At 67.8% G+C, this 24,449-nt stretch overlaps 1 protein-coding gene across 1 annotated transcript; it reads right to left on the bottom strand.

Annotated features, from left to right (window-relative positions):
* Positions 1-490: 490 nt before the first annotated feature.
* On the bottom strand, positions 491-23,609 carry LOC311616107 (cilia- and flagella-associated protein 74-like; the record flags this gene model as incomplete). Its single annotated transcript, XM_084871334.1, has 34 exons — positions 491-881; positions 1,002-1,136; positions 1,290-1,420; positions 1,538-1,670; positions 1,799-1,953; positions 2,106-2,235; positions 2,433-2,588; positions 3,108-3,227; positions 3,319-3,374; positions 3,460-3,569; positions 3,844-3,978; positions 4,367-4,521; positions 5,090-5,206; positions 6,723-6,999; positions 8,130-8,263; positions 8,785-8,958; positions 9,331-9,418; positions 10,273-10,401; positions 11,055-11,176; positions 12,085-12,207; positions 12,639-12,709; positions 13,800-13,920; positions 15,210-15,374; positions 15,826-15,915; positions 16,161-16,227; positions 17,131-17,249; positions 17,724-17,897; positions 18,676-18,843; positions 19,768-19,966; positions 20,810-20,967; positions 21,453-21,555; positions 21,827-21,937; positions 23,030-23,158; positions 23,593-23,609. 34 exons carry the CDS (start codon positions 23,607-23,609, stop codon positions 780-782), a joined length of 4,374 nt encoding a protein of 1,457 aa, XP_084727460.1. The 3' UTR covers positions 491-779.
* Positions 23,610-24,449: the final 840 nt, after the last annotated feature.

Below are 24,449 nucleotides of genomic sequence, written 5' to 3'. Positions count from 1 at the left end.
GGGTGAGGGTGAGGGAGGGGGCAGGGTTAGGGTGAGGGTGAGGGAGGGGGCAGGGTTACAGTGAGGGTCAGAGTGAGGGAGGTGCCTGGCGCCCTGAGCCTCTGACCGGGAAGGCTGCAGTGCCCTCCTGGTGCCTGGCACCATTGGGAGCTGCAGGCACATCCTGGGCCAGGGCTGGGGGCGGCTTCCATTCTGCAGGGCAGTGGTCCCGGAGGCTGCGTCTGAACCCAGTTCAGAAAAGGGAACCAAGTCATAAGTTTGGCTCCCGGCCTGGCTGGGGGGCTCACACATTAGCTCCGCCCTGCTTGGGGTTATCTGAGATCTGGATGTGGTGAGGAGCAGAGGGGGCTAAGCTACCCCCCATCCCACCCCAGCCCTGCCCTGCCACTTGTCCCCCAAGTGCTCCAGGCACCACCCTCCAGAGCTCAGGACTGCCCCCCTCACACTGTGCTCGTGTGAATCGCTGTCCCCTGCACACAGACCTGCACATGGGTCACACGGAGGGTTTATTGACAGACCTGCCTCCCACTGGGCAGGTGTGGGCCGGGCTGGGGGCTGGGAGCTGAGGGCTCAGGCAGGAGCAGGAGCTGGCCGTGGGCGGGACCAAGTGGGCTGCAGGGAGCAGCTGTGCTGTGGGGCTGGGGCCCCGACATGGGGTCACACAGGGCTGCCCAGCAGAAATGCCAGTCCCAGGCCCATGGGAGGTCTGGTCTGGACCACAGATGGGGGCTGCAAGGGTGGGCAGGAGGGTCCAGGGGCCCTGCAGAGGCCCTGCGGCCTCAGGGCCCGGCCAGCACCTGGGCCAAGAAGAAGACCTTGTAGGTCTCCTTCACGTCCCCCCGGAGCTGCAGCAGGGCGGACGTCATGAGCGGGTGGTCCGGCTGGAATGAGAGGGGGAGGGGGACAAACAGCCAGCTGAGGCCTGTCCACCAGCTCCCCCGTCTGCCTCCCTCGCCCAGGCTGCCCTGCAGCCCCCTGGCTCCCACGGCCAGAGCACCTACATCGAAGTCGGCGGGCGGCACCCAGGAGATGTTGAGGGTCCGGGTCTGGCCGCGCTCCACGGAGCCCTTGGAGGGCTCGATGGTAAAGCCCTTGTGCTGCAGGGCGGCCAGGCTGTCCAGGCTGAACTCCACTGTCTGCGGGAGCGGAACGGAGCTGCTGGGCCGGCGGGTGGGTGAGGGTGCGGGCAAGGGCGAGGGCACCCAGCTCCGCCCGCCCTCCCAGCCTGACCAGCAGGGCGGGGTCAGGGCTGGGCTGCCCAGCAGGGGGACTGGCGCAAGGCAGGTCACCTTCTTGGCAGACAGCTGAGTGGTCCTGATGCAGCCCACCTGCAGCTCGCGGGTGGCAGGGGGCGGCGGCGTGTCCGTGTCCAGCTGAAGGTAGTCCAGCGTCACCAGGATGGGCTTCAGCTCCTCTGGTTCTGGCGTTGGCGGGGGCGCTGGTTGGGGCCGGTGGGGGTGCAGGGGGGGCTGGGGCAGAGGGAGGCCCTCCCCAGTACAGGGCTCCCCGTGGGGTGGGGGGGACCTCAGAGGCTCACCCTCCCTGCGCTCTGGACTGGAGGAGGGGATGGTTGTCAGCGACTCCACGGGCACGTCCAGGGGGTCCCCGCCCTCCACGAACATCATGTGCTCGCGGGCCGCGCCCCGCAGCAGCATGTCCTGGGACACTTTCTAGGTGACAGAGCACAGCGCCGCTCGCCGGTGCGGCCGGGGGGCAGGCCACTAGTCCTCCCCCACCTCCCAGGCTGGGGGCCCGGCTCAGGCCCCCCTTCCACGGGCGGCAGCGCGGGCGGCGGCACCTTGTCGAAGAGCAGGACCTGCAGGCGGTCCGAGAAGTACAGACTCTCGTGGTCGGGGCTGAAGGTCACGGTGAAGTCCTGCGTGGCGCCCGGGTCCAGGATGCCCGCCACCGGGACCACGCTGAACACGCTCTGCCCGTTGTGGTTCTGCGTGCCTGCGGGGGCGTGACTGTCACAAGCCCCGCCCACAGTCCTCTCCCCTCCTCACCGGGCCCCTCCCCATCAGGCCCCGCCCCCGGCCCTGCAGACTCCGCCCATAGCCTCATCAGGCCCCGCCCCGCCCCAGGCCCCGCCCCCAGCTGCTCACCTACGATCTGGGTCCTATGGGCCCTGGAGGTGAGGAACCGTGGCAGCCGCTGCAGCTCTTCCTGGCGGGAGCTGGACAGGCTGGCCAGGCGCACGGAGAACTGGATGGGCAGCGAGGAGTTGTTCTGCAGCTGCAGGGACCGGGCCTGTGAGCGCCCCCAGACCGTGCCCCCCTGGGCAGTGCCCCCAGGCCGTGCCCCCAGGCAGGCCCCCAGCAGGGCCTTTGGGTGTCCTGGTTGGAGGCTGTGGAGGGAGGGCTGCCTGCCGGTGGGGGGCTCCCTGACCCTGGGGTGCCCCCCCCACAGCCTGGGCAGGGCAGGGCGGGCACCTTGAAGATGGAGGAGACGGACTCCCTGGCGATTACGTAGCCCATGTTTAGCACGTCCCCCGCGATGGAGCAGGTGATCATGGAGGCCACGCCGGTGCCCACGAGGGTCAGCGTGAGGGTGCCCCTCTTGGTGATGATGTCCAGCGTCTCCTGGGCCTGCGGACATGGGCCCCTCAGTGCGGACACGGGCCCTCAGAGCAGACACGGGCCCCTCAGGGCGACACGGGCCCCTCAGCGCGGACATGGGCCCCTCAGGGTGACACGGGCCCCTCAGCGCGGACATAGGCCCCTCAGGGCGACACGGGCCCCTTAGCGCGGACATGGGCCCCTCAGCGCGGACATGGGCCCCTCAGCGCGGACACCACGTCCCTCAGCACGGACACCACGTCTCTCAGCATGGACATCACATCCCTCAGCGCGGACAGGGGCCCCTTAGCGCGGGGCGGACACGGGCCCCTCGGGGTGGACACGGGCCCCTCAGGGTGGACACGGGCCCCTCAGCGCAGGGCGGACACTGGCCAGGACCCTGGCGGAGCTCCGTCTCAGAGCGGCAGGCGGCCTGTGCTGGAGCCGAGACTGCTCTGCCCGCCCGGTAAAGCAGGGGCCCACGGGCACAGGGGGCTGGGCGGGCAGGGGCATGGGGTGTGGAGGGCGGCGATGGCGGCCAGGACTCACCAGGGTGCTCTCGAGGGGAGCGAAGGACAGCACCAGGTCCTGGGTCTCCCCGGCAGGCAGCATGTCCATGGGGTTCAGCAGGTGGAAGGGGCCGTTGGGATTTAGGACAGAGAAGTCCAGCTGAGGGCCGGAGTCAAGGGTGGCCAGAGGTGGGCGCAGTCCCCCCCGGAGCCCCCCCTCCGCAGGCCCGCCCTGAGCTGGACAAGGATACGGACATGTCCTCGGAGGAGATGTTCTGGATGGACACCTTCTTGGATACCCGGTGACCTGAAACGGGGTCGTGGGGGCAGGTGGGTACGGGGCCGGGTTCCGGTGGAGGCGGGGGGGGGGGCTGGGCCCCACGAGGACTCACCTACAGCCACGTCGCCGAAGTTGGAGATGGTGTTGCCTTTGTCTGATGCCACGATGATGGACGGAGCCACCGCCGGGCACCACAGCTCCAGGAACAGGGTGTTGTGGGGGCTGCGGGTAGGTGGGCGGGTGCTGATGGCCCTGTGCCCGGCCCTGGCCCCACCCCCACTCCCACCCCTGGACCTCGCCCTGGCCCCACCCCCTCACCCTGGCCCTGGCCCCACCCTCTCACCCTGGCCCTCGCCCTGGCCCCACCCCCTCGCCCTGGCCCCACCCCCTCGCCCTGGCCCCACCCCCTCGCCCTGGCCCTGTGCCCTGGGTGTGGGCTGGGAGCAGAGGAGGAAGAGGGACCTCTAACCCGCCACCCGCCCAGGCCGAGCTGCACCTGAAGCTCAGGGGCTCCGTGCCCTTCTGGTCCTGGATGTCGCCACTGGCCACGACGCAGGGGACCACGATCCTGTCAAACCGGCCCCGGAACGTCCTGGCCAGCGTGGCCCGGGCCGCCTGGTACTCCTCGGGGCTGGAACGAGGCGGCCACCGTGCCTGCACCCGTGCCCCACGCCCCTGCCCCCCTCCCCGCACGGGGCACCTGCTCGTCAGGCTCGGGCCACGGGGGCACATGGGCTGTGCCAGTGCCGGCCGGCCAGCTGACTGCCCACCTCCCGGACCCCTCGTCCCGCTCAGGCGCCTGGCTAGGGAGCGGGTTCTGGCGCCCAGGCTGGCGGGTGAGCCCGGCCCTCCGAGCTCTCTGGGGCTCCCTCTATCCGGGCGGGCGGACACATGCCAGGAGGGGTGCCGGGGCCGAGGCAGGGCCTAGACGTCCAGCGTGGGAGTCCGTGGAGAGTCTGACGGGCAGCACGGGGCCTGGCAGGGGCCTGGGGGGAGGGGGGGCGCGGGCTCACGCCCACCTGAACTTGAGCTCCTGCTGCTTGGGTGGGTGGGAGGGCTGGGCCGAGTCCTGGGCCGGATGCTCCTGGCTCAGATGCTCCCGGCTGTGCATGCGCAGCAGGGACATGGACAGCTGCTGCCGGTCCCTCCGGGGGTTGGCCTTCTCCCTGTGCGACTGGGAGGCGAGAGGCGGCTGAGGGCAGCCCCAGCCTCCAGGCTGCCAGTGCTGGTACCCGGTGGGGTGGGGGATGGGTGTGTGGGGAGCGGCAGCCCTCACCCTAAGTGGCTCCCTCAGGAAGATGGGAGGGGCTGGAGTGAGCAGTGGGCAGAGCCCCGTCCTGAGCACCCCCGGCCAGCACCTGGGGCCGAGGCACCAGTGGGCACAGAGCCGCCGGGTGGGGTCTGAGTGGCGCTCAGAACACAAACAGCACCGGGAGCGCCGTCCAGGTCCAGCCAGAGCCCTCGGCAGGGTCCTCCTCGCCCTGCAGGTCGAGGAGGCCTGGCCCTGCGCTGGGCCCTGGGGCCACTCTCAGCAGCACCCCCTCCCGTGGACCCGGCTCCTCTGCTGTGTCCAGTCCTCCCTTTGCTCAGACCGGGCGGGAGGCCCCACCTGCTCCAGAGCCACCTCTGGGGTCCCCCCTCGGGGGGTGCTTTCTTGGGAGGATGGGGGGCCTCCCAGGGACAAGTCAGCCCTCCCGCCAGGGGTCTTGAGGGCGGGGAACGTTCTGGAGCCTTGTCCCCACCTCAGGGTGGCCGCGCCCCACTTTGACACCCCTGTCTTTGCCCTGGGCCTGGAAGGCTTGCTGGCGGATCACCTCGGTGGACAGCACGGGCCGGAAGGCCACCTGGACCAGGCGTCTCTGGGGAGAGGGTCGAGGGCAGAGCCGCCCTGATGGCACCCTGCCCGCCCCGGCGCCCGCCGCCCGCCCCAGCGCCCGCTGCCCCAGCTCCCTGCCCCCCCCCCCAGGTCCTGCGAGCTCCCTGGTGAGCCCCCATCTCCCTGGGGGCTCAGGGTGGCATGCCCCCTCCGGGAAGCCCTCCCTGACCACTCCTCCTGGGAGGCAGGGGGCTGCTGGGCGGTCCCAAGCCCACTCTGCCATGTGGGTCGGACCCACCCGCCCTGATGAGGACGAGGAAGGAAACTGTTCTCAGCCCTGAGATGTGGGGCGAGTTCCTGCCCCCGACCGCCCACGACCAGCACAGCGGCTCCCACAGCTCAGCGGCTCCCTGGGCCGTGATGCAAAGGCGGTCGACCACGTTGGGGGGGGATGAGAGAGAGAAAGGGAGAGACAGGAGAGAGGGGGAGACAGGGAGAGAAGGGGAGACAGGGAGAGAAGGGGAGACAGGGAGAGAGGGGGAGACAGGAGAGAGAGGGGGAGACAGGAGAGAGAGGGGGAGACAGTGAGAGAGGGGGAGACAGGGAAAGAAGGGGAGACAGGGAGAGAGGGGGAGACAGGGAGAGAAGGGGAGACAGGGAGAGAAGGGGAGAAAGGGAGAGAGGGGGAGACAGGGAGAGAAGGGGAGACAGGGAGAGAAGGGGAGACAGGGAGAGAAGGGGAGAAAGGGAGAGAGGGGGAGACAGGGAGAGAGGGGGAGACAGGGAGAGAGGGGGAGACGGGGAGAGAAGGGGAGACAGGGAGAGAGGGGGAGACAGGAGAGAGAGGGGGAGACACTGAGAGAAGGGGAGACGGGGAGAGAGGGGGAGACAGGGAGAGAAGGGGAGACAGGGAGAGAGGGGGAGACAGGAGAGAGAGGGGGAGACGGGGAGAGAGGGGGAGACAGTGAGAGAAGGGGAGACAGGGAGGGGAAAGAAAAAGAGGAGGAGAAGGGAAAGAGCGGGGAGAAGGGGGAGGAGAGGAGGGGGGAGGAGAGGAGGGAGGCGGAGCGGTGTCCTGTAATACCCCAGGCTTGCCATCCCTAAGCGTATTGTACCGTTAATGCCATGAGTTTACATAACCCTCCTTTCTGGAACCCGGGGGGCCCTGCACCCCCACCTCCATGTGCCCTTCACGCAGTCCTCTCAGCAGCCCCACCTTTCTGAGGTCAGAAAGTAACTCAGAGAGGCTGTGAGGACCTGGGGGGGGGGGCCTGGAGCAGCCCAGTAGACAGGCAGACACTTGTGCTCCTGGAGACCAGGCCTCTGACCCCCCCTGGCTGCCCGGCCCGAGCCCAGCCCAAGCCTGGGGGACAGCGTGGCGGAACGAAGCCACACGTCAGTCACGGGGACTGGACCCCCAGGCGGGGCCGGCGTCTTCCTGGCTGAGCTCACGGCCACGGCGGCCCCTGAGCTGCCCGGGCTGCAGGGCCGAGCTGACCCCACACCGGCCGTGTCAGGGGGCATAGCCGGGCCGTGGTGCCCCCCAGGCCCACACCCACCTTTCCCGGCAGCACAGTGCCCACCGAGGGCGAGATGGTGATGGGCGAGTCGGGGGGCAGCAGGAACTGGAAGGCCGTGGGCCCCACGGGGCAGGTGTCCTCGGAGCCGATGCGTGGCACCGAGTGCGTCAGCGAGTTCATGCTCAGGTGCGAGTTGATGACGTACAGCGAGGCCACCGACATGTCGTACAGGGCCGTGGCCGCGAACTTCACCTGGTAGTGGGACAGCTGCAGGGGCGGGTGCACGGCCACCGCCCGGCACGTCATCTTGAAGCACCTGGGGCGGCCAGGCGCTCGGGGTCAGCGAGCGCCGGCTCGGGGTCGGTCCCTCCACACCGGCCTGGATGGCTCTGAGCCGGCGGCTCGGCGCGGGGCACCCAGGAGGGACGCAGGGCCACCGGCTGGCACGGCCCCGACGTCCACTCCATGCATGTGGAGGCTGTGGGGCAGCTCTGCCCGTCCCCGCCCACCCCCGGCCTCCGCCTGTGCTCCCCTCAGCTCGGGCCTCGCGGGCGGGTTCCTGTCTGCCCGACCGGGGACTGAGCCCCTCCGTGGCATTTCTGGAAGAAGCTCTCACAGCGGAGCACGTGGCCAGGGCTCTGTGCACATGTTAACGGACAGTTAAAACGTCAGCCGCTGGTCACTAAGGAGCCGCTGCCGGCTTATCTGGTTCCATGTTTATTATCGTTAAGTAAGACAGAGAGAGCGCTCCGTGGTGTGAGCACAGGAGCCTGGCGGCAGGCCTGCACTCGGGGTTTTAGCCCGGAGCTCCGTCCGCACCTCCTCAGCCCAGAGCCACAGCCGGCCCGGCTTCCACCCAATGCCCGTGCCAGGGTGGTGCTGCCCGCCACCCCCATGGCCTCCACTCCCCCCGAGGCACTCATTCGGGCATGGGCAGCTGGGAGTGGGGTGAGGCGTCAGAGCCACGTGTGACATGCCCTCCTCTCAGGAAGGGACGGATGTGTGGTCTCATGCCTCCCGCGGGAACAGGTGCCCCCCCCTACCCCCGCGCCTCTTACCCCGTGAATGCCTTTCTTTAGCCACGAGCTCACATGCAGCACGTCTACCGGCAGGATTTGGGTCTCCGCCTCTGGCAACGCACTCAGGCCCTCCATCATGCCCACATGTGCACTCACACACAGCACACACACACATATTCACCAACATGTGATCACACTAACATGTTACACGGACCCACATATATGCACACACTCACACATGCCCACCACACACATGTACACGCACTCACATGAACTCACACACGTGTCTACTCTCCCCTGCACACAGGTACACCAAACACTCATACGCATGTCCACACACACACACACACACCTACCCTCAGGGGTCTGTGCCAGGTCTGAGGAGCCCCTGTCGGCCCCTCACCGCCCCTGCCCCGCCCCGACTCACCGGTTGATCTCCGACTTGCAGACGAGCTCGAAGTTGTACTCCTTGGCCTTCATGGGCTGGAAGATCAGGTCGAGCTCCACGGTCTCCAGGGGCAGGATCGTCCCGAAGCCGTCGTTGGGCTGGATGTCCACAAACTGCCCAGCATCACGGCAACAAGAGAACACACACACACGTCATGAGAGTGCGGGGCACGCGTGGGGGCTGGCGCAGCAGTGTGTGATGTGCACGTCGATGTATATGTTAGTGTGTGAGCACGTATGTGTGCCTGTGAGCACATGTGTGTGCTATCAGTGGACAATGAGGTCTACAGAGGGGCAGCTCCAGGAGGGGACGGGCAGCCAGGAGGGGCCTCGTCTTGGCTGCCCTGCGGACCAGGCAGGCCAGAGCTGGGCAGGAAAGGGGCAGCGGGTCTGGAGCCTGTGGGTGCAGTGGCCAGAGAAGGAGAGAGGCAAGGGTGAAGGAAGGCGGGCTGAGGCAGCGACAGGGCAGGAGGGATGGAGAGAGGGATGAAGAGAGAGACGGAGAGAGAGCCGGGCAGAGTGGGAGGGAGGCGGGAGCGGGAGGCGGCTTGGACTTCCATCAGCAGTCACCTGACCTGGGCCCCAAGCTTCCTGACTCAGCCCCGCCCCCACGCCTCCCTGCCCACATGACGCACCTTGGGGACCCCGACGAACCCAAACTCCTGGGGCAGGAGGGACAGGTTGCAGACGCTGATCTGGGTCCGGATGGCCTCGTAGATGGTGCAGTAGCCAAAGTCCACCTCCAGGGGGCAGATCTCCAGGTCAGAGGTGGTGACGGTGGCGTGGACGGTGAACTCCACGGGCTTGACCTGACAGGCAAAGCGCCAGCGCATCCCTCATGCTGAACCCCTTTAGGAACCCCTCTCTGCCATCCAACCTGCCAGGGCGTGGATGCAGCTGTAACCGAGGTGCCAATGGGAGACGTGGACTGAGCACACGTGGCACAAATGTGTGCGTGTCCTGAGTGTGAGGTCAGCGTGGGTGTGAGTGTGAGCAGGTGTGTGAGGTGTCAGCCTGGGGAGCCCCTTGCCCCGCTGACCACACACACCCGCTTCCTGCACCTCCCCTGCAGGATTGTCCCGAAGCCATCATTGGCCTGGTGACGGGGAACCCGCAGGAGGCCCAGCTCCCAGAGCACCCCGGCTCCCCAAACACCGGCTTTCCCGGGAGGCCCCCCAGACCTGGTCAGCCACGCGGATTGTCAGCGGGGCCTCCAGGATCCGGCTCTCCCTGTCGAAATACTTGCCGGCGTCCTCGGGGAGAGAGTGTCTGCAAGAGACCAAGCCACTGGCATCAGGTCTTCTCGCTTGTATTTCGGGGAACGACAGTGACACTGACCTGAGTGGTGCACACGCACGCACACACATGCACGCAGACACACATACACACACACTTGCACACACACACACACACACACACGTGTATAATTGATTCCAGAGAGGAAGGGGGAGGGAGAGGGAGAGAGAAACAACAATTAGCTGCCGCCTGCACGCCCCGACACCTGGGCCCGTGTCATGACTGAGAATAGAACTCGGGACCCTTCAGTGGGCAGGCTGATTTATTTTTTATGTAAATATTTCTATTTAAAAAAACCTGAGTGGTGCTTTTCAACCCTGCAATTAGCTCTGGCTGGGGAGCTCCGCTGGTTAGGGCAGTGGTCAGCAAACCTCGGCTTGAGAGCCACATGCGGCTCTTTGGCCCCTTGAGTGAGGCTTGGCATTAGAACCATTTCTTCAAAACAGACTCGCCCAGGCCGAAAACCGACGTCAGTGCACAGGCCACGGAGTTCCAATCGCACTGAATGTGCGTACACGCACGTGTTTTGTGGAAGAGCCACACTCAAGGGGCCAAAGAGCAGCATGTGGCTCGTGAGCCGAGGTTTGCTGACCACTGGGTTAGAGCATTGTCCCGAACACGGAGGTTGCAGGTTTGAGCCCGGTCAGGGCAGGGACAGGAAGCAGCCGGTGAGGGCAGCAGTAAGTGGACAGCAGCGCTCTCTGCCCTGCCCTCTCTGAGATAAACAGGCCACGGGAGAGCCACGGCTGCAGGAAGCACAGGGCATGGGGAGCTACAGGGCACCGCCCTGCTCTCCGCCAGGACCCCCCGCCCTGCCCCGCGCTCACCGGGGCAGGAACTTGAGCTGCACCGAGTAGGACGACAGGGCCTGGATGTAGCCTGTCTCGGGCAGGAGCTCCATGTGGCCCCGGAGCTCCTTGCACACCTCGAACTTCAGGCGCAGGGCTGCCTTCGACCTGCGGCCGGGGGGCGGGAGGGAGCCGGACCTGGGGTTCACTGCCTGCGGGGCCTGCCGGCTCTCACCACCCAGCCTGGCGCTCGGGCTCCCCCATGCCAAGCTGCGCCTTGACCTCACTGCCAGGGTCTGCCCACCCGAAGTCAGGTGAGAGGTCTCGTGAACGAGAACACCACGACCAGGGCACAGCCCTCGCAGGTTCTCAGGACCCTGAGGCTTCCCGGGAGGGCCCTGCAAGCAGGCGCTGGTGCCAGGCCTGGAGGCGTTGGGGTGACAGGGGACCCTGTCTGACCAGCCTCTGCCCCCTCCTGCCCAGGCACAGGCTCTGCGGGACGCTCCAGCTCCTGGGGGCCAGGCCATGGCCCGTGGCTGCAGCTCCGTGAAGTTCTGTCCCTGCTCCCAGCTCCCAGCTCAGGTCCAGCCAGAGGACCCAGCATGCCCACCCCACCCTGCGGCCTGCTCCCCGTCACGGCTGGTCCCTGCTCTCCAGGCTCCCTTCCTCGGCTCCCCCACAGGCCTCACAGCTGCAGGAGAAGGACTGACCCGGTGGCTGGGACCTGGGACTCTGGCCGGGGACCCCTGGGCCCTGGAAGAGCTCCCAGAAGCGCCTCAGGCTTCTCCCGACCCAGCCGGCCGAGCCCATGGCGCGCTCACCGCGTGTGGACCTGGATGGTGTCCTGATACAGCCGGTCGAACATGCAGATCTTCAGGTCCACGATGGACTTGGGCACCCAGACCGGCACGTCGACCGCCACCCCAGTGACGTGGAAGTACAGCTGGGGGGGAGGGGGACGGAGGTCAGCACTGGCCACGCAGGGACAGGGACTTCAAAACGTGTGACTCAGAGAAGTCTCTCTACTGTGAGAATTCCCAATCAGCCTGCCCAGCGGGGCTCAGGGGCTGAGTGTCGACCTCTGAACCAGGAGGTCAGGGTTCGATTCCCGGTCGGGGCACAGGCCTGGGTCTAGGGTTCGATCCCCACCATGGGGCGTGCAGGAGGCAGCGAGTCCATGATTCTCTCTTGTCATTGATGATTCTCTCTCCCTCCCTCCCTTCCTCTCTGACAGCACGGTGAGAGGGTGTGGGAGGGCCTGGGAGAGGCACAGCACACGGCAGTAAGCAGGGGCCTAACGGAGCCGGGAGCTGGGAGCCGGGAGCCGCCTGCAGAGAGGAGGGCCAACAGGAGAAGGGCAGGGAGGGGAGGGGGATGGGAATCATGGCCAGCAGATCTGCTCATCGTCTGCAGTCAACCTCACCTCTCACCACAAACAAAACTTCAACAAATTAAAAAAGAGAGCCAGTGCACGTGTATCATCTGAAAAGAATTCCAGATGCAAATGATAAAAAGGGAAAAAATTTCAACTACTTGGAAATTAAAAAAGACATTTATAGCGATTTAGAGCAAAGGCTGTGTGCACGAACACACGTGTGTGCACACGTTTATGCACTGTATGGACACTCATGCACACGTGGACACATACATGTGACCGTGTGCCCACAGACGTGTGTCCATATGTATATGGACACACATATATGCGGAACAAACCCATGTGGACACATGTGGACGTATGCTCGTGGGCATGTGTGTGGACACGTGTCATTGTTGGCTCTGGGTGCCTGAGCGCGGAGGCGTGCCATGTGGCGGGGGAAGGGCGCCAGGAGGTGTGCAGGTGAGGACACTCACCGTCGGGCACTGCTGGTTCTTGAAGGTGACCTGGAAGTGGCTCTGCACAGTGCCGGGCGTGACCGGGGAGAAGATGACGGGCACTTTGATGGAGCTGAAGGGGCCGATGTAGCCCTCTGTGACCTGACGAGATGGTGCGGCTCAGGTCCCTGCTCCATGGCGCCCCCAGGCCTCCTGCGGTGTGTCCCGAGGGCATGTCCCCGAGGGCGGTGGGGGCAGCGCCACAAAGCCTGCTAGGCCTGGTCCTGCCCCCCACCCTGACATGCTCCCCCAGCCCAGCACTGCTCTCCTCGATGACTGCAGGCCTTGCACGCACTCACACACGTGCACACGCGTGCGCACACACACGCACACACAATCGCACACAAGCACACACGCTGCCACAGCTCAGCAGGCTCAGCACCCACCACCCGGCCTCGCTGCCCTTGCTCTGCCGGACCCGCTTGGGACGGAGCCGGCGGACAGCAATGCCCAGAGGCTGCCCCCACGGCCGTGACGGCTGGGCCCGGGAGGCCGCTGCCGGGACAGCACGCAGCCCGGGAGGCCTCACTCACCTCCCCCAGCATGATCTCCATCTGGTCCTCGGTGGAGAACATGTTCAGAATGGTGACCACATCCTCTGACTCTGGAAGAGGAGGCGCTTCGAGGTGAGGACTGGCCACGCAGAGGGAAGCTGTGCCCACCCCGAGACACGGCCTCCGACCCTTCCCGCTGACCCAGGGGCCCAGGAGCTGGTGCTGGGGGGAGACCCTCCCTGCTCTGCATCCCCTGCTGCTCTGAGCATGGGGGCACCTTAGGACAGGAAGCGGGGCACCTGGGAGAGGAAGGGTGGCATCTGGGACAGGAAGCAGGGCACCTGGAACAGGAAGGGGGCGGGGAGCTCTGCCCAAAGCCCTGGTGAGGGAGAGGGGGCACAGCAGTCTGAGAGGAGAGAGCACCCAGCCAGCCTTTGGGGTTCACTCCAAGCAGAAGGGGGGACAAGGACTTGGGAGGTTTTGTGTTGAGATGAGCAAACAGCAGGGTGTGTGTTGAGGAGCATGGCCGGCGAGAGGGACCTAGTGAGGGGAGGGCGGGCTGCGGGCTACGGCCGGGGCAGGGGCAGGGGCTGGGGCCTGGGTGCTGCCCAGGGCCCAGACGGGGCAGTGGCTCCCTGTGCCGAAGGACCCCCCCATGCCTGCCGTTGCTGGGTGACTGGGTGACCGGGTGACCTGTGGGGGGGAGGGATGGCTGAGCCAGAAGAATTGGGAAGGGAGGCAGGAGCTGCTCTGCAGGGTCAGGGGTCTGCCTGCTGGGTCATCCCCCTCAGCGCAGGGCTGGGCCGGGCCAGCTGCCCTGTCCATGTGCTCTCTGCTCCGAGCCTGGGCCTGGGGCTGTGCCTCCAGCGACCCCACCAGGGCCCCAGGCCTCCCCTCTGTCTCCTCCCCCCTCTGTCTGGCTGCGCCCCAGGCCGGCACCTCATGTCCCGTTCGGACCTTCCCGAGGGGAGGAGGCGGCTAAGCCATGTCCGCCCTTCGCCGCCACTTCCTGTGCCAGAGGGAGCCCTTTCCGTCCCACTGGCCGCACCACAGGGCCTCCGGGCGGCTCCTCCGAGGGGGCCGCCGTGCTGCCCGCTCACCTGGCTGCTCTGTGGTCCTGCCCCCTCTTCGCCACCCCCCGTGCCCGCACACGGCCACCCCCCACACATGCCCACACCATGCACATTGCCGTGCCCTCACCTGGGCTGCGCATCTGGTCCTGCTCCGTCAGGTAGGGCTCGTGGCCGACCACCCGCTGGTCAGAGTCGGTGGGGAGGACCTTCTCCAACATGCTCCGCTCATCGTAGGTGAACACGCTGCTCTACGGAGAGAGCACACTGTGCTGGCGTGTGCACCGCCTCGCCCCACACAGGAGCTCGGCCCAGCCTGAGCTGGCGTGTGCACCGCCTCACCTCACAAGGGAGCCCCACCGGCCTGGGCGGGTGCTGCTGGCTCCTGCCATCTGATGGTTCGGCTAGTGCCAACTCCAGCCCCCAAGGCTGGTCCTGGCTCCTCCTCGGAGCCCACAGGTGCTGGTGCCCGCCCTGGAGCCACTGTGTGCTCCTCCCGCCCCCTGCCACCCCCTCCATACCCCCTTCCCTGCGTCCAGCTCAGGCTGTGAGGCTCCTCTCCTGGCCCGGCCCCACCCCTGCTTCCCGCCCCGAGCTCACTGCTCCGCCCGCTCCGCTGTGCATGCAGCGGGGAGACAGTGCCCGCAGCGGCTCCGGGGCCACAGGGCCACAGACAGAGGGCACCGCTTGGGGAGCTGCTGCCAGGTAGGCAGATGCCCCTCAGAGAGCGCAGAGCTGGCACCTGAGCACCCCGAGGGCCGGCACGTGCCCACCCAGCTAGCCTGGCCTGTGCCCTCCTCACCCACCATCCCAGGCCCTGCTGGGCGGGGATCACGCCCCAGGCCTCCCACCTCTGTCCCCAGCCGCCCCACCACTGCCTGGACCCCCCCACTCCCCCTGCTGGAGACTCCACGGAGACGTGGCCCCTGGAGGACAGAGCTGCATGGGCTCACGCTGCCACCGCCTTTTGTCTTTGTCACTCCTCACACGAGGGTGTTTCTCCCGCTGGTTTCTTACAAAGAGCGAAGGGACAGGGGAGAGAAGCATCAAGGTGAAACACCGATCGGCTGCCTCCCACACCCGCCCAACCGGGGCCGGGTCCAACTGCAACCCAGGCCCCTGCCCTGGGCCGGAGCCGGGCCGGGGCCTGTCCGTGCCCTCGGCCGGAGCCGGAGCCGGGCAGGGGCCTGTCTGCGGGGGCCGGCATGGTGCTTCTCAGAGGAAAGTGTCACAAACTCGGACGAGTGTCTTAAAAGGCCGTTTCCCTCCCCCATCTGCACCCACCACGCGACAGGGAGCTGGGTGCGGGGAGCTGTCTGTGGCACCCATGGGGGCCCATCTGCACAGCCCTGTGGGCGGGGAGGCCCCACCGGACTCGGAGGCGCATGTGGAGGCCGGGCTCTGAGGCTGGGGCCACTGCAGTGCTGCCACCTGCTGGAGCGGCACTGGCCCTGCGACCCTCATCCTTCACTGCTTCCAGGGGCATCTCCTGTTCAGAGCAGGACGCCTGCCCCCCGCTGCACTGGGCAGGGGCACTCACCACTTGCATAACCGATGGGCTCATCTCCAGCTCGCAGGGCTCGGACGCCAGCTGCACCCGGAACCCAGTGCCCAGGGCCCCGACATTGGACAGCGTGACCACCCGGGACGCCGTCTCGCCCACCACGTAGCTGCCGAAGTTGATGAGCTCCTTGTCCAGGGACAGCTGCCGAGAGACCAGGGGAGGGTGACTGGGCCAGGCAGCAGCCCGTGCAGAACCCACCTTTCGTCCACAGCCTGGGGGAGCAGCCCTGGGGGAGCAGCCCTGGGGGAGCAGCTCTGAGGGGAGCAGCCTGGGGGAGCAGCCCTGTGGGGGGAGCAGCCCTGGGGGAGCAGGCTGGCGGGGGAGGCGGGAGTGGCAAAACGGGTGAAACGGGTCCAAGGTGAGAGAAAGACCAGGCAAGCACAGGGGACACTAAATGGGGAGCCCCAGGGCTGGTGACTAAGTGGGAGGCCCCCAGGGCTGGTGACTAAGAGGGGGGGCAGGGCTGCAGAGCGGACGGCCAGAGGGCTCCCCAACCCTGGGGAGTGTGTCTTAGGGGAGGGGGGTGCGACGGAGACCCACGTGTCCCCTCTGTGCCCCCCCCCTCCAGGGCCCCCCGCCCAGCCGGACGCACCGAGCACTTCTTGATGGAGCACTTCAGCGGGACGGAGAACCGGCCTGTCTGCGCCAGGAACCAGATGTGTCCCTCCAGGTCCTTCTCCACCTGAGGACCGAGCGGCAGCGTGTGCCTCCGTGACGGCCGCGCACAGCCGGGCCCTGAGGGCGTTACGGCCAGGGGGCCCCCAGCAGACCCCGACCCAGAGGGCAGGGCTTGCCCGGAGGAACGAGATCGGCATGTTTGGGAACTAATGGGGCAGCGGGCCTGCGGGAGCCGACGGGGCCGAGCCCGGAGCTGAGGAGCCGAGGACCGGCAGCGCCCGCCTCACCCTCGCCCAGAACCGGACTCACCATGGGCTTGAAGGTGACCAGCACTTCACAGGACATGCCGGCCGACATGGGGCCGGGGGGGTCGAAGCTGCGGGCAGACACAGGCAGGTCCCGATTCATCTCCCCGCACGGGACCGCACGCAGCACCCACAGGACCGCACGCAGCACCCACGGGACCGCACGCAGCACCCACGGGAACGCACGCAGCACCCATAGGACGGCACGCAGCACCCACGGGGACGGCATGCAGAGCTTAGCTCCCTGAGGGCGGTCCCTGCGGGGACCGTGCCCTCCTGCCTGCCCAGGACTGGCACACAGGGTGCCCCAGCGTGAGCGGGTAGGTGGGTGGGTGGAGGAGGGAGAAAAGCCCCAGGGGACCACAGCCTCCGCTGGCCCCGGGTGAGGGCGATGCCAGACAGGGAGCCCCATGGCAGGGAAATTTCCAGAAACAGGGCTGCAGCTGCCCCGGGGATGTGCTGGCACCCTGGCCTGGGTCTCGGTGAGAAAGGTCTCCCTAGAGGCTGGATGCAGCCTGTCCTGGGTGGGGTCTGACCGAGGGGCCCTGGGCAGCGGGTCCAGCCCTCTCTCCCCCCGGGAGGACAGGCCCCGGGAGGCTGAGCAGAGGCTGGGGCAGCAGGACGTGGCAGACAGGAGCCGCGGCGTGGGGTCAGCGCCCACAGGGTCCGGCCCAGGAGGGAATGAGGCCGTTTGGAGGAGGACTCGGAGCTGAGCTTTGAGGAACGAGGAGCGTGAGTGGGGGCCTCAGGGAGAGCGTGGCAGCCGCTACGCAAGGCACAGAGGGGGGCTGAGCATGGGGCCCGGTGGCTCCGGGGGAGCAGCTGTCCCAGATCGGAGCCCGGAGCCCTGGGGGGTCTGAGACCATGCAGGGCGGGGGCTGGGGGGTGGGAGGGGTAGAGGTGGAGAGGGGGAGACAGGGGGGACGGGGAGGGAGGCGGGAGCCGGGGCCTGAGGGCAGGCCCTCCGCCCTCACAGGATGCTGACGAAGTCCCGCAGGTGCTCGTCCACGCCCTCCAGCTTGCAGTAGTTGATGGTGTAGGTGGCGTTGATGAGCGTCATCTTCTTCTTGTACACTTTGCCGATGTCGAAGTCCTAGGGGCACTGCGGTTACCCTCGCCGGGAGGCCGAGCTGGCCGGCGTGGGGAGGCCCCCCCCCCACGGCTGCCCCTCTGTGGCCCTGGAGCAGGGTGAGGTGCAGGGCTCGCATGAGCCAGCTTCCGGGGCCCTGGGGGATTCTGGGGGGGGCTGGACAGTGTGGGCCCAGGCTGGGTACGTCCTGGCACCCGCAGCCCCTCCCCCGCAGAGATGGACCAGGCCTGTCCTTTCCCTTCTCAACAGGACACTCAGAAGCCACGCCCCTCGAAGGCGGGCTGAGCCGGTTACGCCTGCTCCAGCCCCTGGCGCCTTCCTCTCCCCAGGTCACCCCTGCACCCGGCCCTGGGGCCCTCCCTTCAGTGGGTCACCCCTCCCTCGGCGGGTCACCCCTGCACGGGGCCCCGGGTGCCCCCCTTGGCCGGTCACCCCTGCACCCTCCCCCCAGCGGGTACCCCGCCCCCGACAGGTCACCTTGAAGTGGATGAGCTTGGGCTTGCTGTTGAAGGGGCAGCCCTTGAACTCGCGGCCGGAGACCACCTGCTTGTGAATGATGCCGCCCCGCAGCTGCTCCATGGTGCGGGCCAGGATGTCCTTCTCCATCTTGGTCCCCCGCACCGGCTTCCAGTCCACGTCCTCCTTGGGCCCCTGGGGGTCACAGGGACAGAGCCTGGGCCGGGGGTCACTGGGGAGCCCGGCGTGAGCCAGGCAGGCGCCCCACTTCAGAGGGAGAGAGGACGAAACCGCCAGGGTCCCGGCAGGTCTGGGGAGAGAGCGGCAAAGCGGCGGTTCCTTCACCAAACTCCCCTCCGGGCCTCCCGCCTCAGGAGCCAGGCCAGCCCCAGGATGGCCTTCTGGAAAGTTCTGTGTGTCCCAGCCGAGGAGCTAGCTGTCCTGCTGCCCTCGTTGCCCAGGCCGGCCACCACCTCCCTGGGCCTGGCTCCTGTCCGGGCCTATCAGCCCAGCATCCCCGGGACTGGAGAGGCTTTGCCTTCCCAGCCACGGCACGCATCTGCGTGTGGCCTGGCCGTGGCCACTGGAGCGGGGACAGAGCCACGGCGGTGGCCACAGTCCTGGGAGCGCACTGGGCGGCCCATCCAGTGGCGCCTGCTCCTCAGGGTCAGGAGGCTAGGGCTCGGCAAGAGCACATTCCTTGAAAATGGCGTTCAAGGGGCAGTCTAAGCTCATGCCTTTTCCGGAAATCCTCTCCCGAAGACGAAGCGGGACAAAGTGGGGATCGTCCCACAGCGAGCCCTGACCGCGTCCCCGTGGCCCCCAGAGGCCGGGGAGGTCCGGGTCCCGGCGTGACCTTCGCCCAGGAGGCCGGCCAGGGGGCCGGGGGGTAAGCAGGGGCACGGGGGCGGGAAGGGGATGAAGGATGCAGCCTGTGTCCGGCCGGGAGCACCTCACGCCGCAGAGCAGGTACCTGCTGGGACTCGTAGCCCTTGTTCCAGAGCCCGGCGATCTCGGGCTCCGCCAGCGTCTGGTGATCCCAGCTGGGGCTCCGCAGGGTCCGGGGGTCGCCCTGCATGGACTCACTGGAGGTGGACTTTATCAGTCGGGTGTGCTCCAGGGGGGAGCTGTCGTCCTCCTCCTGAGGGGGAGACGGGCCGGTGTAGGGACGGGACCAGTGGCAGCGAGGACACGGGGTCAGGGCCTGGCGCTTCCCGTTCCGGCAACCAGAGCCCCGTCCGCCCAGTGTTCCCACGTAAAGGGGCGTGTGCGTCCACACTGCTCTGTGCACCCCCCCCCCCGACACCCACGGAGCAGGCTCTCCCTGGTAGCTGTGCCCGACCGGCCCGACCATGAGCTGCCGGCATCTCTGGTTTTCCCGGAAGCGCCGGGTGGTAACGGGACGGAGCCGGGGCTCCGAGCCAGACAGGATGTCAGACAGAGGTCAGGGCGCAGACAGAGGGCCGGGCGGCTCGGGAGGGGAGGAGGGCAGGTGCTGGAGACCCAGTTGGGCCTGGGAAACAGGAAAAGACCGGAAATGCCTGAGGGTGCTGCTGGCAGCGGGTGGGGTCAGCCAGTGACCTGACCTTCAGGTGCTGGGGTCACAGCAGTCATAGCGCAGAATCGAAAGTGCCCGCCAGGCTCAGGCGGGCTCCTGCCTCCCGGCCCCACCGGAGGGGCAGAGACAGCCCCGGTCGGGGTACGGGGGGGAACGGAGAGGAAAGCGCCATCTCTGGCCCCGCTGATAACCTGCCTGTGGGGGAACAGGCACCGGCCGGCCCTGGCCCGGGACTGACCTTCCGTCTTGACCTGTAAACTGGGGAGGGGAGCGGCCTGACCCGAAGCTCCCGTGGCTGCTGAGTGCCGGTCCTGGGTCCCGCCCCTCACCCCTGAGCGTCGCCCAGACAGGCCGGCCCCCAGGTGGACACACGTGGCCGCCGCCCACCTGCCATGACCCAGAGCCGCTCCGAGGGGACCACGGGGGCCGAAGGGGCAGGAATCCTCGGCCTGGTTCACGCAGGGAGGCCACCCCGTGTCCCCAGGGCCCTGTGCCCGCGGGGCTCACCGCCAGGCCCACGGCTTGGGGCGTCCGCCCCTCGCTGAGGTCGGCCAGGTACTCCCAGGTCTTGGCCCGCAGGGAGGGCAGGGCGGGGGCCTCGGCGGGCGGGGATGGCGGCCACCGCCTCCTGCTCTCCTCGGCCTCCTCCTTCAGGAGCCGGCTCACGATCTCGTGCTTCCGGAGTGTCTGCTCCTCTTCGAAGGCGCTGGGGACGGCGGCGGCTCAGAGAGGGCCTGGGGCTGGCCTCCCGCCCTCCTGAGCACAGGCCCCGCCGGCGTCCAGGCCTGGCCCCGCTCCGGGGAGCCCAGGCCTCGAACCTCTGCCTGGTCCGGCCCCACAGCACACAGGGCCTCAGCCCTCGCGAGCTTCCTGCGGCAACCGGGGTGCCCCACGGAGTACCCACACAGGAGGCAGCCGCAGGCCTGAGCTCCTCGCTCTCGCTCTCTCTCTCTAGCTGCTCCTCCTGCCCCCTCCCCCCTCCTGCCAGACGAAGGGACTGGCGGGGGGTGGGGGTGGGGCAGAGCTGCTCCGGGCCCACCAGGAAGGGGTGATGCTCAGGCACCTGGGCAGATGCTAGCAGCTGTGGGGAGGGGGGAGGGGGACAGGCTGGAGGGGCGGGCAGAAGCCTGGGCCTGAGCGAGCACTCCCGCAGGGCGCTGGGTGGGCGGCTCCTGGGGCCACCTCTCGGGCCGGTGCCTGGGAGCTGTGGGGGGACCCGGCAGGGCGCAGGGGCTGTCTCGGGGTGAATGACAGCATGCCGAGCTCTGGTCTGGGGGGGCCGGAGAGGGATGCCCTGGAAGCTGAGAACTGAAGGGACAGGGGTGGGGGTGGGGGGGGCAGGGAGGGCAGGCTGGTGCCGGGAGCAGCACCTGGGAACCAGGCAGGAAGCTGAGGGCAGTGCCCGGCACAGGGCACAGGGTAGTGGGGGAGGGACCTGGGCAGGGGGTGGAGGGAGGGCTTGGCAGGACTGAGGCGGGCTGGGGCAGAAGCAGAGGCCCCTCTCACCACCACCCCCCCCCCCCCACCAGGCTGGCCCCTCCGGCCTCACCGTTTCTGGGCCTCCAGCTCCTGGCGCCGGCGATGGTGGTACAGCTGCTTGAAGGCATCGCCGCCGTGGGCCTGGATCACCTGCTTCTCCGCCTGGGCCCTCTGCGCGGCCTGCCTGGCCTTGGCCTGGCCCCACGCCTGGAACTTCCGCAGCGTTTCCTTGGGAGCAGAGCACACGGAGGGCACAGCGTTCGCAGGGCACGCACACCTGCACACACCCGTGCACATGCACACGGAGCCCCCTCCTGCAGACCGGGTCCATACGGTGTGTGCCTGCCCGCCCGCCCGCCTCCCCGCCTCCCCGGATGCTCGCTCCTGCCTCTGACTGTCACCGAGGCCGACCCCTCCCCCCACTTCCCCTGGCCTAACGGCACCTCCTGAGCCCGGGTCCCTTCCTCCAGGGAGCCCCGACACTGGAACCCGTCACGGCCCCCCGCAGGCCAGGCCGTGGGGGCGGCCACGCTGCTGTCCTCTGGCCGACCTGGGTCTGATCAGGAGGCTGGCCGGATGCCGGGTGTGTCCCCAGGGAGCACGGAGTCCTGAGCGGACGTGGGGGCATTCGGGGGGCCGGGCAGGAGGGGGGGCACTCTGGGGGGCCGGGGCAAGAGGGGGTGAGGCTGGAAGGCGGGAGCAGGAGGCCCTACCCGGTTGGCGGTGATGCTGTGCTTCAGGGCCAGCACGGCATCCATGCGCCTCTGCACGTGCTCCATGGCCGCCCGCTCCCGCTGCCGCTCCTGCTCCTGCACCCTGGGGGCGGGGCGGCCGGTGACCGCCAGCCGCGGAGGGCGGAGGGGAGCCCATGGGAGGGGGGCGGGGACGGGGCCTGCCCTGGACACTCGGGCAAGCAGCCCGCAGCAACGCGCACACGCGTTCCCGCTGGATGAGGATGACGAGACTCGGCGACAAAGGGAGGCCGGCCACCACACCCAGATTCCCCCCGCCCGCCCGCCTGCCTGCCCGACCCCCTGCCCGCCCGCCTGCCCGCCCGCCCCCTGCCTTCCGCCCGCGGAGGAGGCACCTGCCCAGCGATGCCTTCAGGAACATGACCGCCACCCGGTGGTTCTTCCGGGCGTCCTCCACCAGCTTCTGGTGCCGCAGCCCGTGCTCCTTCTGCAGGAGCGTGGACCGCCTGCGGGACACATGCACGGCTCGCCCGCACCCGCCCCGCCGGACGGGACGCAGGTCCGAGAGCCCGGGGAGCCCGGGTCCGGCTGAGGAAGCCCGACACCAGGACCAGGTGGGTGAGGACCTGGGACTTAGACCACATGTGGGCGGCAGAGAGGTGTGGCCTGGGGTTGGTTTTTAGAGAGTGTGGGCCCCTGATGGAGACAGAGCTGCTGAGTGAAGAGGGGGTTCACACACACACACACACACACTCACACACTCACACATTCACACACACACACACGCACTCACACATACGCACTCACACACACACATGCACACTCATACATACACACTCACACACACACACACGCACTCACACATACGCACTCACACACTCACACACTCACACATTCACACACACGCACTCACACATACGCACTCACACACACACATGCACACTCATACATACACACTCACACACACACACACGCACTCACACACTCACACATTCACACACACACACGCACTCACACATACGCACTCACACACACACACATGCACACTCATACATACACACTCACACACACACACGCACTCACACATACGCACTCACACACACACTCACTCACACACACACACACGCACTCACACACACACACACACACACACACTCACTCACACACTCACACATACGCACTCACACACACACTCACACATACGCACTCACACACACACTCACTCACACATATGCACTCACACATATGCACTCACACATACGCACTCACACATACGCACTCACACTCACACACACACATACTCTCACACACACTCACACACACACTCTCACAAACACACACATGCACTCACACAGCACTCTCTCACACACGCACACTCACACACACATGCATTCTCTCTCACACACACACGTGTGCATGCACAGGGGCCAAGGAGGTCACGCATCCTCCAGGTGGGGTGGGGGCCCCTGGCTGGGACACACCTGCTCTCCCTCCTCACAGCCAGGGCGGGGCCTCGGGAGGCGGGGAGCTGACGGGAGGGGTCTGGGGGGACATGGACGTGAGCTTGGTGGGAGGGACTCGGGCAGGGCCAGGCCCACCTGACCCGTAGCAGCCGGTTCCGCTCCGATTTGCCCCAGGCCTCCTTCTCCTTGGAGAGCTGCTGGGCCGCCTGCACCAGCAGGCTCCTCCTCCCGGCCTCCAGCAGGGAGGGGTGGTACAGGGCGCTCCTGCAGGAGGAGGGCTGTGTGGGGCGGCCGCCGGCCAGCAGGGGCGCCCACTCACTCGTCTCCCTCAGCCAGGCCGGGACTGTCCCTCCGGGTCTCCGGCTCCCAGAGGAGGCGCGGGCACGTGGCCGGAAGCGGCTCCCACTGCACCGCACGGCAAAGGGGAGGACAGAGCCGCCTCAGAGCCGGTCCCGGGCCCCCGTCCCACTGAGACCCCAGCCCCACTCCCCGTATCCCCCATCCCACTGAGACCCCAGCCCCGCTCCCCGTATCCCCCATCCCACTGAGACCCCAGCCCCGCTCCCCGTATCCCCCATCCCACTGAGACCCCAGCCCCGCTCCCCGTATCCCCCATCCCACTGAGACCCCAGCCCCGCTCCCCGTATCCCCCATCCCACTGAGACCCCAGCCCCGCTCCCCGTATCCCCCATCCCCACTGAGACCCCAGCCCCATTCCCCGTATCCCCCATCCCCACTGAGACCCCAGCCCCACTCCCCGTGGGCCCCATCCCCACTGAGACCCCAGCCCCACTCCCCGTGGGCCCCATCCCCACTGAGACCCCAGCCCCGCTCCCCGTATCCCCCATCCCCACTGAGACCCCAGCCCCGCTCCCCGTGGCCCTGCTCCTCGGGGGGGCCGTCCTGCCGCCAGCCCTCAGAGCGGCGCCCACAGGCTGGGCAGGACCTGGACACTCGGAATGTCAGCCGCTGAGCGTGGCAGGGCCGCTCTTCCCCGCGCTCCGGCCGACCCAGAGCACAGCCCTGGCCTCAGACCGGCCCCGCGGCGGGGTGGGGACAAGGGGGAGGGATGGGGCAGGGTGGGCGGCCGGGACCCCCGAGTGGCCTCTCCCCTGGGCAAGCCCAGCCCCGAGGGCTGCCCCTCTCCGCCCAGTGCTCCTTCCAGTCTCTGGGGTCCCAGCCGGGCGTCCCCTCCTCGGGGAGCCCTGCCGTGTCCCCCTGCTCCCGATGACCCCCGGCTGGGCCTCCTGGCCACCGGCTTCCTGCCCTGTGAGTCCATCGGTCGCCGCTTCTCTCCCGGCTTTGCTGTCCATCCCCATTCACCAGTGATTTAGAGAGAGTGGAAGGAGGGCGAAGAGGCAGAGAGACATCGACACAAGAGACACGTCGACACGTGCCTCCTGCACACGCCCTGACCAGGGCCAGGGCCCAAGCCTGCCCCCGAGGTCCGTGCCCTGTACCAGAATCGAGCTGGGACCCTTCCCTCTGAGGGCCGGCACTCTGTCCACTGAGCCACCCTAGCCAGGCCATGTCACTGACTGGCGGCTTGTCTGCC

The sequence above is a fragment of the Pipistrellus hanaki genome (genome assembly GCF_964339955.1).
Source record: "Pipistrellus hanaki genome assembly, chromosome: 2".
NCBI lineage: Eukaryota > Metazoa > Chordata > Mammalia > Chiroptera > Vespertilionidae > Pipistrellus > Pipistrellus hanaki.
Note: the sequence above shows the minus strand (reverse complement) of the source record. Positions and strands in the feature narration are given on the sequence as shown.